The sequence below is a fragment of the Nerophis ophidion genome, linkage group LG23 (assembly GCF_033978795.1).
Source record: "Nerophis ophidion isolate RoL-2023_Sa linkage group LG23, RoL_Noph_v1.0, whole genome shotgun sequence".
Lineage (NCBI taxonomy): Eukaryota > Metazoa > Chordata > Actinopteri > Syngnathiformes > Syngnathidae > Nerophis > Nerophis ophidion.
Genome location: NC_084633.1, coordinates 22,539,296 through 22,554,812, shown reverse-complemented (window position 1 = coordinate 22,554,812; position 15,517 = coordinate 22,539,296). Strand labels below are relative to the sequence as shown.

At 40.9% G+C, this 15,517-nt stretch overlaps 1 protein-coding gene across 1 annotated transcript in view; it reads right to left on the bottom strand.

Moving 5' to 3' along the window:
• Window positions 1-2,116: 2,116 nt before the first annotated feature.
• LOC133541716 (protein kinase C beta type-like) overlaps window positions 2,117-15,517 on the bottom strand; it is a 67,188-nt gene continuing 53,787 nt past the window's right edge. The window contains exon 3 of the mRNA XM_061885275.1: window positions 2,117-2,277. Within this exon, the coding sequence (XP_061741259.1) occupies window positions 2,240-2,277 (38 nt within the window). The 3' untranslated portion in view covers window positions 2,117-2,239. The remainder of the gene's footprint in view (window positions 2,278-15,517) is intronic.

Below are 15,517 nucleotides of genomic sequence, written 5' to 3'. Positions count from 1 at the left end.
TCCCAACAACATTGCATCTAATAGAGAATGTCTCATTTGGGGTGACATCCATCAAAAAGAGGGGGGTCCCAAAAAAGAAGAATTATTTTCAATTGACTGTGTGTCAGTTTATGAAATAACATATGAAATAACAAGTGTGTGCAAGAAATTGAAATGCGCACCCTCTGACCAAAATTAATGATAATAAAAAATGTTTTTAAATAGAGACACACCGTAATAACTTTTAGTAAAATATGAAGATTAAAAAGCAATTACCAACAAAAAATTCTAAAATAAAATAACTAAAAGCAATCTTTTTGTCACAATGTGTTGACTTTTCTTATAAAGTTGGGAACAATTTCTCATGCTCTTTCTGTTTCTGTAATATTGCAATATTTTCTCGTCATATATCACTTTTTTATGTTAAATTATTGCTTTTTATCGCAAAATGGTGACATTTGTTGTATACATTTCTGACTTGTGTCACAATATTGCCCATTTTTTGGTTTTTATTATTGTCATAATTTTACCAAGTAAAAGGAGAGGAAAGTCTGGGCTTCCCTGCTTAGGCTGCTGCCCCCGCGACCCGACCTCGGATAAGCGGAGGAAGATGGATGGATTCCTGTTCTAAATTCAAGCTTAACTTTTAGCAAGAGTTAAACAAACATGAATTTATCCTTTTAACTTTGCATTATTCTTTTGTACTTTTAACCTTAAAACATTAAACCATAAGCTTTGAACTTTAAACCTTTTACTTTAGCCATTTGCCATTTTGAATGGTAAATGGCTTGTACTTGTAAGCACTTTTCTACCTTCATTTACCTGAAGCTTAAAGCAGGGGTGTCCAAACTTTTTCCACTGAGGGCCGCACACGAAAAAAATGTAAGCATGCGGGGGCCATTTTCATATTTAGCATTTTCAAACCACAACAAAATACATGGATTTTCTTTTTTTTTTTTTAACATTTAGGGCTCCTAGGGAGCATAAAGGGTCTCGGTCATTCAAATGTTAAAAATAAATCTATTATTATTTTTTATTTAACGCTTACAGTGAATCTCTATATCAAGTTGAGGTTGATATAAAATTAAAATAAAAAGGTTTTCTGTCAAAGACAACTTTGTTTTTTATAGTAAAACTGAAATATGCCGTATTTAGTCATTAAAGCCCTCAAAGATCAATAATGCAGGACACCATTGAATTTAATATTTTGGAGTAATCACAGTAAAAAGTTCAATAAAATCCTACTAAATATATTTGAGATCTGAAAGGTTCCCCATTCATAAAGTGATACACTTTTATTAGTTTTTTTCTACTTTTAACACTTAAATTACGAGATCTACTTCAGATATATCTGTCGATTTGACGCTTGAACTATTATTTTGTTTGTTTTATGCTCTTTTGTCCAAACTTTGATGTTTTTATATGGCAAGCACACAATATATGCAATATTTTTTTACACATAAAACATTTTAAAGTTACCTTTTTATTAGCAATGGCTAAAAAAATAAATAAAGACAAGAAAAAAAATGGCAGTTTTGTGTCAACATTGCAACTTTTTCTCGTTAGATTTCACCTCACTCCACTTTTTTTATTTTTTTTTATTTATTTTTGCAATACTATTTTGCAATTTTTGCAGAATGTGTGGCGGGCCACAAATGGCCCCCGGGCTGCACTTTGGACACCCCTGGCTGAAAGCATTTACGAGTGCTTTAAACTTGAAAACAACTGGCTTTCAACTGGTCTGACACAGTATGCAGTCAAAGGTCAAAGGTCAAAGATACATGCAGTGAAGATAGTTGAAGAAGCTTGCAAAGGTCAAAGGTGAAAGATAAATGCAGTGCTTGAAAGAAACATGAAGATAGTTGAAGATAGTTGCAAAGGTCAAAGGTGAATGATAAATGCAGTGAAGAAGCTTGCAAAGGTCAAAGGTGAAAGATAAATGCAGTGAAGATAGTTGAAGATAGTTGCAAAGGTCAAAGGTGAAAGATAAATGCAGTGAAGATAGTTGAAGATAGTTGCTAAGGTCAAAGGTGAAAGATAAATGCAGTGAAGAAGCTTGCAGGTGGAAGTTGAAGTATTTGTAAGTAAGCATTTCCAAATGAAAAAGTGTATTGACCGACCATTGGTGTGTCTGCTTGCTTGCTTCCTTGCTTCCTTGCTTCCTTGCTTGCTTCCTTGCTTCCTTGCTTCCTTGCTTGCTTCCTTGCTTGTTTGGTAAACGGGTGTGACTGAACCTGCGTTCCTTTCCAGGTGCCTTCAATCAGTCATTTGGCTGCCATTTTTCCTCCCTCGGGCATTCTGGGAAATGTAGTTCTCATTGGTCTTGACCATGTAGTTTTCCACCATGTATACAACCCATTTATCATTTATTTATGTAGGACATGGATTGACACCTGACTGACACTTCTGAGTTTTTGACTCCACACTTATCGACTATGTCGTCGACACGGACTACAAAGGCGGAAGCGTGCACATTTTCGGGACTTATGCAGATCCCAAATACAGATCAGCAGGTACCAGAAGGTAGGAGACTTTGTTTTTGAATAATATCATGAAGGGAAAGGCCAGATAATATGTCTTACCTTATACACCCAGCATAATAATACTCCTATGTTGAAGCACAGTACAATCCATCAAGGGGTGTGGCTTCATAGCTTACCAAAGTCCTACTAAAACATGTTGATAGATTTTTGAGCGCCGTGTGTAATGTTCTATATTCTCAATGGAACATTTTGCTGTTGTTTCCTTGAGTCATATTGCAGTTGACACGTATTTCTTATGTGGGACTGCCATCTACTGGTCACACTTATTACACCACGTACCAAATAAAATTGCTTCAAGGTCGGTAAGCACAACCAGAATTAATCCGTAATTAGACGCACCGGGTTATAAGGCACACTGTTGAGGTTTGAGAAGAAGAAAAAATAATATTAAATAGGGTATAATTCATATTTTTTTATTTCATTTTTTTTTTAGATCAGTTGATCTGCCGTTTCTTTTCTTTTCTGCTCTGTCCCCCTCTCCCTTGTGGGAGGGGGGGGGGCACAGGTCCGGTGGCCATGGATGAAGTGCTGGCTGTCCCGGGGTGGACCGCTCGCCTGTGCATCGCTTGGGGACATCTCTGCCCTGCTGACCTATCAGTTTTTACCTTGGAAATGGACTTTTACATTGAAAATGGACTTTTACATTGAAAATCAACTTTGACCTTGAAAATCCGTTTTTACTTTGAAAATCAACTTTTACCTTGAAAACCCGTTTTTACATTGAAAATTAACTTTAACTTTGAAAATCAACTTTAATCTTGAAAATCATTTTTTTCCTTGTAAATCTACTTTTACCTTGAAAATTAACTTTTACCTTGAAAATCTTTTTCTACCTTGAAAACCAGTTTTAACCTTGAAAATCAGTTTTTACCTTGAAAATCAGTTTTTACCTTGAAAATCAAATTCAACCTTGAAAATCACGTTTTACTTTGAAAATCAGTTTTTACCTTGAAAATCAGTTTTTATCTTGAAAATCAAATTCAACCTTGAAAATCACGTTTTACTTTGAAAATCAGTTGTTACCTTGAAAATCAACTTCAACCTTGAAAATCACGTTTTACTTTGAAAATCAGTTTTTACCTTGAAATTCTACTTTAACCTTGAAAATCAGTTTTTACCTTGAAAATCAATTTTTACCTTGAAAATCAGTTTTTACCTTGAAAATCATCTTTTACCTTTTAAATCTGTTTTGTCTTGAAAATCCGTTTTTATCTTGAAAATCAACTTTTACCTTGAAAATCAGTTTTTACCTTGAAATTCTACTTTAACCTTGAAAATCAGTTTTTACCTTGAAAATCAATTTTAACCTTGAAAATCAGTTTTTACCTTGAAAATCAATTTTAACTTTGAAAATCAGTTTTTACCTTGAAAATCATCTTTCACTTTGTAAATCTGTTTTATCTTGAAAATCAACTTCAACCTTGAAAATCTTTTTTTACCTTGGAAACCAGTTTTTACCTTGAAAATCAACTCTTATCTTGAAAATCCGTTTTTATCTTGAAAATCAACTTTTACCTTGAAAACCAGTTTTTACCTTCAAAATCAACTTTAACCTTGAAAATCAACTTTAACCTTGAAAATCAGTTTTTACCTTGAAAATCAGTTTTTACCTTGAAAATCAGTTTTTATCTTGAAAACCAGTTTTAACCTTGAACATCTACTTTTACCTTGAAAATCAACTTTTACCTTGAAAATCAATTTTTACCTTGAAATTCTACTTTTACCTTGAAAATCAGTTTTTACCTTGAAAATCAACTTTTACTTTGAAAATGTTTTTTTACACTGAAAACCAATTTTTACCTTAAAAATCAACTCTTACCTTGAAAATCCGTTTTTATCTTGAAAATCAACTTTTACCTTGAAAACCAGTTTTTACCTTGAAAATCAACTTTTACTTTGAAAATGTAAGTCTTTGATGAGCATCCCTCAACTTTCTCACTCTTTTTTGCCACTTGTGCCAGCTTTTTTAAAACATGTTGCAGGCATCACATTCCTACTGAGCTAATATTTGACAAAAAAAAACAACGTTTTCCAGTTCAAATATGAAATATCTTGTCTTTGAAGTCTAGTCAGTTGAATTTAGCTCGAAAAGGGTTTGCAAATCATTGTATTTTGTTTTTATTTACAATTTACACAAGGTGACAACTTCACTGCTAAATCAGGTCCTCACTGTGCTGCTGGAGTCAAGGACATATCCCTGCTATATTTTGTGTGCTGAAAAAAGACAACAACAACAACAACAACAACAGGGGAGACATGGATCAATTCTTCCAAAGTGCAGGTGGGAGTTTTTGGCTGGCAGACATGAGAGTGAGTCACCAAACACAAACAATGATACAAACTCATGAATCAAACATGATTGTGTGTTTATCACAAACATTAACACCCATGATTGTGTGAGTGTGTGTGTGTTTATCACAATGCAGGCAAACATTAACACCCGTGATTGTGTGTGTGTGTGTGTGTTTATCACAATGCAGGCAAACATTAACACCCATGATTGTGTGAGTGTGTGTGTGTTTATCACAATGCAGGCAAACATTAACACCCATGATTGTGTGAGTGTGTGTGTGTTTATCACAATGCAGGCAAACATTAACACCCATGATTGTGTGAGTGTGTGTGTGTGTGTGTGTTTATCACAATGCAGGCAAACATTAACACCCATGATTGTGTGAGTGTGTGTGTGTTTATCACAATGCAGGCAAACATTAACACCCATGATTGTGTGAGTGTGTGTGTGTTTATCACAATGCAGGCAAACATTAACACCCATGATTGTGTGAGTGTGTGTGTGTGTGTGTGTTTATCACAATGCAGGCAAACATTAACACCCATGATTGTGTGAGTGTGTGTGTGTTTATCACAATGCAGGCAAACATTAACACCCATGATTGTGTGAGTGTGTGTGTGTTTATCACAATGCAGGCAAACATTAACACCCATGATTGTGTGAGTGTGTGTGTGTTTATCACAATGCAGGCAAACATTAACACCCATGATTGTGTGAGTGTGTGTGTGTGTGTGTGTTTATCACAATGCAGGCAAACATTAACACCCATGATTGTGTGAGTGTGTGTGTGTTTATCACAATGCAGGCAAACATTAACACCCATGATTGTGTGAGTGTGTGTGTGTTTATCACAATGCAGGCAAACATTAACACCCATGATTGTGTGAGTGTGTGTGTGTGTTTATCACAATGCAGGCAAACATTAACACCCATGATTGTGTGAGTGTGAGTGTGTGTTTATCACAATGCAGGCAAACATTAACACCCATGATTGTGTGTGTGTGTGTGTGTGTGTGTTTATCACAAACATTAACACCCGCACACCTCAAACTGTCATGTTTGTGCAAAATCTAGCAGAAAAAAGAACACATTCTCTTCAATCAATCAATCAATCAATGTTTACTTATATAGCCCTAAATCTTGCCTACTAATGTTTCTTCTTCAACAAAGACAGCAGTTAAAACAAAGACTGTCACCTGGAAAAGGTTGTCTGAGAGTCCAGGAGTCTGATGCCGTGGTTTGTTAGAAGAATTGTAAGTAATCACACAACTCTTACGCTTAAAGGCCGTTGCTATAGTTGTTATCAATTGTGCTGAAGTTGTACTTTTCTATCTGCAAAGGGATAACTCCCAATCTGCTTTTTGCAGTTGATCCCATCAACTGGGATGAGAATCAGCACTTCCAAGTCATCTCCGGGTTGGGGAAGAGATCTTTCCCCAAGTGGAGGAGTACCTGGGAGTCTTGTTCACCAGTGAGGGAAGAGTGGATGGTGAGATCGACAGGTGGATCGCTGCGGCGTCTTCAGTAATGCGGACGATGTATCGATCCGTTGTGGTGAATAAGGAGCTGAGCCGGAAGGCAAAGCTCTCGATTTACCGGTCGATCTACGTTCCCATCCTCACCTATGGTCATGAGTTTGTGTTTTGACCAAAAGGACAAGATCACGAGTACGGGGAAGACCCAGGACACGTTGGGAAGACTATGCCTGTGCATCTTAGTCTATACGCTCATTGATGATTTCTACACCATTTTTTTGAAAGATATCATACATTTCCGAAATTGCACTCAAAAAGGTTTTAGTGGACAAAAAATAATAAGATCAATAAAGACTAATAATAAGAAAGTTATTCAATATCTCAAAGGAGTTTGATTAGAAACAAAAGCCAAAAGCAGTCAAGTTGTCACGTGGTGTAAATGGTAAATAAAAACAGAATTGCAAATCTTTTTCAACGTATTTCCAATTGAATAAACTGCAAAGACAAGATCTTTCATGTTCACACTGAGGAACTTACTCAGGATACTTCTTTTCCTCTTTGTTCCCATTTGAAATGTGGACTCGTCAGACCACACAACACTTTTCCACTTTGCATCAGTCCAGCTTAGATGAGCTCGGGCCCAGTTTCTGGGTGTTGTTGATAAATGGCTTTTCCTTTGCATAGTAGCGACCAACTGTAGTTACTGACAGTGGTTTTCTGAAGTGTTCCTATCCCCATGAGGTGATATCCTTTACACACTAATGTCGCTTTTTGATCCAGTACCGCCTGAGGGATCCAAGGTCACGGGTATTCAATGTTACTTTGCAGCAATTTCTCCAGATTCTCTGAAGTTTTTGATGATATTACGGACTGTAGGTGGTGAAATCCCTAAATTCATTGCAATAGTTTGTTGAGACATGTTGTTCTTAAACTGTTGGGGACAATTTGCTCACACATTTATTTATTAAAGGTAAATAGAGCAAATTGTCTATTTCTGGCCATTTATTGAAGTGTGTATCAAACTGGTAGCCCTTGGCATTAATCAGTAGCCAAGAAGTAGCTCTTGCTTTCAAAAAGGTTGCTGACCCCTGCTTTAGACACACCTTTTGCAGTGATTTTGGACACTTTGGACACACCTTCGGACACACCTTTTTCGGTGTTTTTCGAAACTTTTTGGACACATTAGACACACCTTTACACACACCTTTTTTGGACACACTTTTTGGACACACCTTTTTCAGTGATTTTGGACACTTTAGACACACCTTTTTAAGTGTTTTTTGAAACTTTTTGGACACATTAGACACACCTTTTTCGGACACACTTTTTGAACACACCTTTTTCAGTGATTTTGGACACTTTGGACACACCTTTTTCTGTGTTTTTGGACACTTTTGACACTTTAGACACACTTTTTTCGGACACAGTTCTTGGACACACCTTTTTCAGTGATTTTGGACACTGGACACACCTTCGGACACACCTTTTTCGGACACAGTTCTTGGACACACCTTTTTCAGTGATTTTGGACACTGGACACACCTTCGGACACACCTTTTTCGGTGTTTTTGGACACTTTTTGACACTTTAGATACACCTTTTTCAAACACACTTCTTGGACAAACCTTTTTCAGTGATTTTGGACACTTTGGACACACCTTCGGACACACCTTTTTCGGTGTTTTTGGAAACTTTTTGGATACATTAGACGCACCTTTAGACACACTTTTCGGACACACCTTTTTTGGTGAATTTGGACACACCTTCAAACACACCTTTTTCTGTGTTTTTGGACACTTTTTGGACACTTTGGACACACCTTCGGACACACTTTGGACACACCTTTTTCGGACACACCTTTTTCTGTGTTTTTGGACACTTTTTGGACCCTTCAGACACACCTTTTTCGGTGTTTTTGGACACTTTGGAGTCTAGAGCACAAAGACAACAATTGAGGGCAACCTTTCATTAAAAAAAAAGTGAAAAACCCCAACATGTAAACACTTTACAGGTGAATTGAGGAGAGACTCCATCACAGGATCAGGTTCCCGTGTCCAACTTCCATCCATCCATTTTCTACCGCTTATTCCCTTTTTGGGGTGGCGGGGGGCACTGGCGCCTATCTCAGCTACAATCGGGCGGAAGGTGGGGTACACCCTGGACAAGTCGCGTGTCCAACTTGTCACTTAATAAATGGCATTCCACAAAACGGAGCAAGACTTGGAGCTTTTCAAATCAAATCTGCGTGACATTTCTTTTGGGAGGAGCCTGGGCTAAGTGGCGTCAGCACACGCAATAGTGGGATTCATCTCGCTACACGCGGTGGAAGTCGGCTTCCCAAATGAAGATGAATCATTCTAACCTTTGGCAAGTGTGGAAAATCAGGTAGTAAATCACATAAAAAAGACTTTGTCAGGGGTTGAAGAATACACGGCTGTCAGTTTGCAGCCACACACTAACAGGAAGTGATGCAATTAGGAGGCCTGCTTTTTCTCCCAGAAACACACACACACCTGAAAGAAGTGCTCACACGACACTTCCACTCCTGACAGGCTAACCTCCTCCAGCCCCTGAGGACAAAGCCATTCCCAATATGTGGAACGCTCTCCCTGACCACCTAAGGGCACCACAGACTGTGGATGCTTTTACAAAAAGGCTTAAAAACCTTTTAAAAAAAAAGAAGCCTTTTTTAGATATATGTGTGCTAGTTCTAGCTATTAAACTTTTCTAGTTTTTATTTACTTGTTGGGGGCAGCTATTTGTGGTTCTAACATTGTTGTTTTTTAATTGACTGTAGCTCTTTGAGGTTGTGTGTTCAATGTAAAGTGCTTTAACAAATAAAATCTATCATTTTTATTATTATTATTCACAGCTGACCTGGACATTCGAACGTTCTCTTGCCGTCTGAGAAGTGTTGTATCCCAAATAGCTGCAATCTCTTTCCCTTAAAGGCCTACTGAAATGAGATGTTCTTATTTAAACGGGGATAGCAGCTCCATTCTATGTACTTCATCATTTCAACATATTTCTGCTGAAAGGATTTAGTAGAGAACATCCACAATAAAGTTGGCAACTTTTGGTCGCTAATAAAAAAGCCTTGCCTGTACCGGAAGTAGCAGACGATGTGCGCGTGACGTCACGGGTTGTGGAGCTCCTCACATCTGAACATTGTTTACAATCATGGCCACCAGCAGCCAGAGCGATTCGGACCGAGAAAGCGACGATTTCCCCATTAATTTGAGCGAGGATGAAAGATTCGTGGATGAGGAAAGTGAGAGTGAAGGACTAAAAAATAAAAAATTAAAAAAATAAACAGCAGAGCGATTCAGATGTTATTAGACAAATTTACTAGGATAATTCTGGAAAATCCCTTATCTGCTTATTGTGTTACTAGTGTTTTAGTGAGATTATATGGTGGTACCTGAAAGTCAGAGGGGTGTGGCCACTGGTGTGGTGACCGCCAGTGTCTCTGAGGGAAGCCACGTTTCTTGACGGGGCGAAACGAAGGCAGCCGTTGGGGCCAGTCTAAGCTTTTTCCCCCCTCCTCCACAGTGGAAGCATCCCACGTTCGGGGGCGGCCGGTCGGAGGTCCGCAGCTAACTCTTTGACAGGTGCAGGAGGAACAATGCAAGCTCTCCACTCTTGTCTACAGTAAGAGCCGACTTAATACCACAATTTTCTCACCGAAACCTGCCGGTTGACATGTGAAGTGAAGCGAATTATATTTATATAGCGCTTTTTCTCTAGTGACTCAAAGCGCTTTACATAGTGAAACCCAATATCTAAGTTACATTAAAACCAGTGTGGGTGGCACTGGGAGCAGGTGGGTAAAGTGTCTTGCCCAAGGACACAACGCCAGTGACTTGGATGGCGGATGCGGGAATCGAACCTGCAACCCTCAAGTTGCTGGCACGGCCGCTTTACCGGGGCGGTTGAGAACCATTTTTCGCTTGACCGCTCTGTTCCATAGTAAAGCTTCACCTTCGGGAATGTAAACAATGAAACACCGGCTGTGTTTGTGTTGCTAAAGGCGGCCGCAATACACCGCTTCCCACCTACAGCTTTCTTCTTTGATGTCTCCATTATTCATTGAACAAATTGTAAAAGATTCAGCAACACAGATGTCCAGAATACTGTGGAATTATTCGATGAAAACAGATGTCTTATAGCTGGGATCGGTGCTGGAAAGAAATGTCCGCTACGATCCATTACGTCACACGCACGCGTCATCAATTCCGCGACATTTTCAACAGGATACTTCGTGGCAAATTTAAAATTGCAATTTACTAAACTAAAGCGGCCGTATTGTCATGTGTTGCAATGTTAATATTTCATCATTGATATATAAACTATCAGACTGTGTGGTGGCTAGTAGTGGCGACCGGTGCAATGGACGTGGAGTGGATCTAGATAATAGTGTGAGAGTCCAGTCCATAGTGGATCTAACATAATAGTGTGAGAGTCCAGTCCATAGTGGGTCTAACATAATAGTGTGAGAGTCCAGTCCATAGTGGATCTAACATAATAGTGAGAGTCCAGTCCATAGTGGATCTAACATAATAGTGAGAGTCCATTCCATAATGGATCTAACATAATAGTGAGAGTCCAGTCCATAGTGGATCTAACATAATAGTGAGAGTCCAGTCCATAGTGGATCTAACATAATAGTGTGAGAGTCCAGTCCATAGTGGATCTAACATAATAGTGAGAGTCCAGTCCATAGTGGATCTAACATAATAGTGAGAGTCCAGTCCATAGTGGATCTAACATAATAGTGAGAGTCCAGTCCATAGTGGATCTAACATAATAGTGAGAGTCCAGTCCATAGTGGATCTAACATAATAGTGAGAGTCCAGTCCATAGTGGATCTAACATAATAGTGTGAGTCCAGTCCATAGTGGATCTAACATAATAGTGAGAGTCCAGTCCATAGTGGATCTAACATAATAGTGTGACAGTCCAGTCCATAGTGGATCTAACATAATAGTGTGAGAGTCCAGTCCATAGTGGATCTAACATAATAGTGAGAGTCCAGTCCATAGTGGGTCTAACATAATAGTGAGAGTCCAGTCCATAGTGGATCTAACATAATAGTGAGAGTCCAGTCCATAGTGGATCTAACATAATAGTGTGAGAGTCCAGTCCATAGTGGATCTAACATAATAGTGTGAGAGTCCAGTCCATAGTGGATCTAACATAATAGTGTGAGAGTCCAGTCCATAGTGGATCTAACATAATAGTGAGAGTCCAGTCCATAGTGGATCTAACATAATAGTGAGAGTCCAGTCCATAGTGGATCTAACATAATAGTGAGAGTCCAGTCCATAGTGGATCTAACATAATAGTGAGAGTCCAGTCCATAGTGGATCTAACATAATAGTGAGAGTCCAGTCCATAGTGGATCTAACATAATAGTGTGAGTCCAGTCCATAGTGGATCTAACATAATAGTGTGAGAGTCCAGTCCATAGTGGATCTAACATAATAGTGAGAGTCCAGTCCATAGTGGATCTAACATAATAGTGAGAGTCCAGTCCATAGTGGATCTAACATAATATTGTGAGTCCAGTCCATAGTGGATCTAACATAATAGTGTGAGAGTCCAGTCCATAGTGGATCTAACATAATAGTGTGAGAGTCCAGTCCATAGTGGATCTAACATAATAGTGAGAGTCCAGTCCATAGTGGGTCTAACATAATAGTGAGAGTCCAGTCCATAGTGGATCTAACATAATAGTGAGAGTCCAGTCCATAGTGGATCTAACATAATAGTGTGAGAGCCCAGTCCATAGTGGGGCCATGAAGGGATCATCTTGAGTGGAAACAAGTCAGCAGCACAGAGACGTCCCCAATTGATGCACGGATGAGTGAACAGCTAGCGCTTCATCCGTGGTCACCTAATGACCTCTCCACACTTTAATATCCAGATGCCTTAAAGCAGAAGTAATTACTAATTTTTGGGATTCAGCCCAAAAACAGCACAAAAGGCGTCCAGGCGCTCTAAAATACTGAATGAGATGATCTCAGGTCACCTTGGTCCTTTTATCCTGAGCTACCCAGCATTAAAGCTGACATTTGGAGGCAAAAGCACTCCGTATTGTTGCTATTAAAAGTACACACACCATGCCATTCTCCGCCGCTTTCTTAAGCCCCCAAAAAGTATATATATAATTTTTTTTTTTTGCAGCATAAAAGTGCAAAGCCCCAGAGAAAAGCAGTCACGCCGTATTGAGGTCAAGAGACTTGAGCCAGAAAACCTGGCCGCTGTGTGCAGAAAGCAATTGGCTGGACTGTCGTGTGGCTTTATTGCTGATTCACAGCACCGGACAAAGAAGGGGAAAAGAGGAAAAAGAGCATGACTCCTGTCGTCAGCAGACAACTCTGTGTTGAGAACCATGCCTGCATCCTCACGCCCATGTGCAGCTTTTAAGTCAGCCTGTGGAGGCAAAGCATGGCTTCTCACACTTGAGGCAGCCGTTCTAGTGAAATGTTTGAAGGTTTTTGCAATCTATGCCATCCATCCATCCATCTTCTTCCGCTTATCAGGGGTTGGGTTGCGGTACAAGCAGAGAAGCCCAGACTCTGCTCTCCACAGCCACTTAACATCCACAGGCATTCCCGGGCCAGCTGGGAGATATCGTCTCTCCAACATGTCCTGGGTCTTCCGGTCTACCGGTCTTTCGTGCCCTTAATCCCTTCCCAGGGACCCAGGGCAGCATTTGACCAGGATGCCTGAGCCACCTTGTCTGGCTCATCTCCATGTGGAGAATCAGCGACTGTACTTCAAGCTCTGCCAAATGACCCTATCTCTGAAGGAGAGCCCCACCAATACAGGGAAAACTCATTTCAGTCCCTTGTACCTGGAATCATGTCCTTTCCGTCTCAACTGTGACTGTTCAAACATCCATCCATCCATCTTCAACTTCTTATCCGGAATCAGGTCGTGGGGACAACAGCTCCAGCAGAGACCCCCAGACTTTACTCTCCAGACAAACATTAGCAACATCCCTTATTAGCAACATTAGCAGGTCTCTCCAACGTGTCCTGGGTCTTCCGGTCTACGGGTCTTTCTTGCCCTTAGTCCCTTCCCAGGGAGCCAGGGCAGCATTTGACCAGGTTGCCTGAGCCACCTTGTCTGGCTCATCTCCATGTGGAGAATCTGCAACTGTACTTCAAGCTCTGCCAAATGACCCTATCTCTGAAGGAGAGCCCCACCACTAGAGAAAACTCATTTCAGTCCCTTGTACCAGGAATCATGTCCTTTCAGTCTCAACTGTGACTGTTCAAAAATCCATCTCTCCATCCATCTTCAACTTCTTATCCGGAATCAGGTCGTGGGGACAACAGCTCCAGCAGAGACCCCCGGACTTTACTCTCCAGACAAACATTGGCAACATCTCTCATTAGCAACATTAGCAGGTCTCTCCAATGTGTCCTGGGTCTTCCGGTCTACCAGTCTTTCGTGCCCTTAATCCCTTCCCAGGGAGCCAGGGAAGCATTTGACCAGGATGCCCGAGCCACCTTGTCTGGCTCATCTCCATGTGGAGAATCAGCGACTGTACTCCAAACTCTCCCAAATGACCCTATCTCTGAAGGAGAGCCCCACCACTAGAGAAAACTCATTTCAGTCCCTTGTACCCGGAATCATGTCCTTTCCGTCTCAACTGTGACTGTTCAAACATCCATCCATCCATCTTCAACTTCTTATCCAGAATCAGGTCGCGGGGACAACAGCTCCAGCAGAGACCCCCAGACTTTACTCTCCAGAGCAACATTAGCAACTTCCTCCTGGGGTATCCCAAAGGGTTTCCAGGCCAAAGAGAAGATGTAATCCCTCCATCTGGTCCTTGGCCTGCCCCAGAGTCTCCTCCAAGGGGGACGTGCAACAAGGACCTCCCTAGAGAGGCTCTATGGACTCCATGACACAGGACCCTGACCCGGATCTGTCAAGGATCGTGCGGTGACTGCCTGTGCACCAGTCTCCCCAAACTAAACTAAGTCACGCCCAGGCATCCTCCATAAAGAGATACACCCCAACCAGGAGGACCGCCATACTCGTTCCAGTGACCGCCGATGATGATGATGATGATGATGAGAGTGTCCGCCCTGAGATGGGTAGGTCGGGAGTTCAAACCGAGTCGTACCAAAGATTATAAAAATGGGAGCCATTACGTCTCTGCTTGGCACTCAGCTTCAATGGTTGGAATTGGGGGTTAAATCACCAAAAATGATTCCGGGGCGCGGCCACCGCTGCTGCTCACTGCTCCCCTCACCTCCCAGGGGGTGAACAAGGGGATGGGTCAAATGCAGAGGACACATTTCACCACACCTAAGTGCTGTGTTCTTTCACAAGACTAGGTCGTTCACATAATCAGGGGCGCATCAAACCAAAAATGCAAACAATGAAACCTTTTTAGAGCTGACCCCCCCCCCCCCCCCCCCCCCAGCACCCCCCTTCCCTCCTATTTATTTTGACCGCTCTAAACCGTGCTGTGACTGTTCGGCCGCCACAAAAGCATAAACAATTAACCCTCCCTTTCAGGCAAAATCCACCCACCTATTTTCCTCTGCCCTCCACCACCTCTGTGGGCTTCTGGAACAAACGCAAGGCCAGCACACGAGCTGCCTTGTCAACACTACAATAGGCAGATGACATTTTACACTAATTATAGATCTTGATTATAGATTTAATACGCTTGTATCTGCACTGTTTATTATCATAGCGTTGTACACATAAAGGTAGAAAAGCAGCATTTGTGACAAATCTGCCAAATGATTACACTTGCCAAGTATAAAAGCGTATGTTGAACAAATCACAAGTGTGCGCCATTTGATGAATGGCGAGGCCTGCACACCAGCAGTAATACTCATCGTCATGACAACCTGTTGATGTAGTCCCGCTGATAGACCTCTGACAGTACCGAGTTTTACCTCCTGAAATCTAAATATGTACTCACGTGTTCTTAGTCCCTATACCATTTTTGACATTTCGTGGATGTGTAATCAAAAGGTGCCCATCACTTTTTGAGTTATCGATAGCGGGATGAATATATATATATATATATATATATACATACATCCATTTTCTACCGCGTATTCCCTTTTGGGGTGGCGGGGGGCGCTGGCGCCTATCTCAGCTACAATCGGGCGGAAGGCGGGGTAGACCCTCGACAAGTCGCCACCTCTCTCTCTCTCTCTCTCTCTCTCTCTCTCTCTCTCTCTCTATAT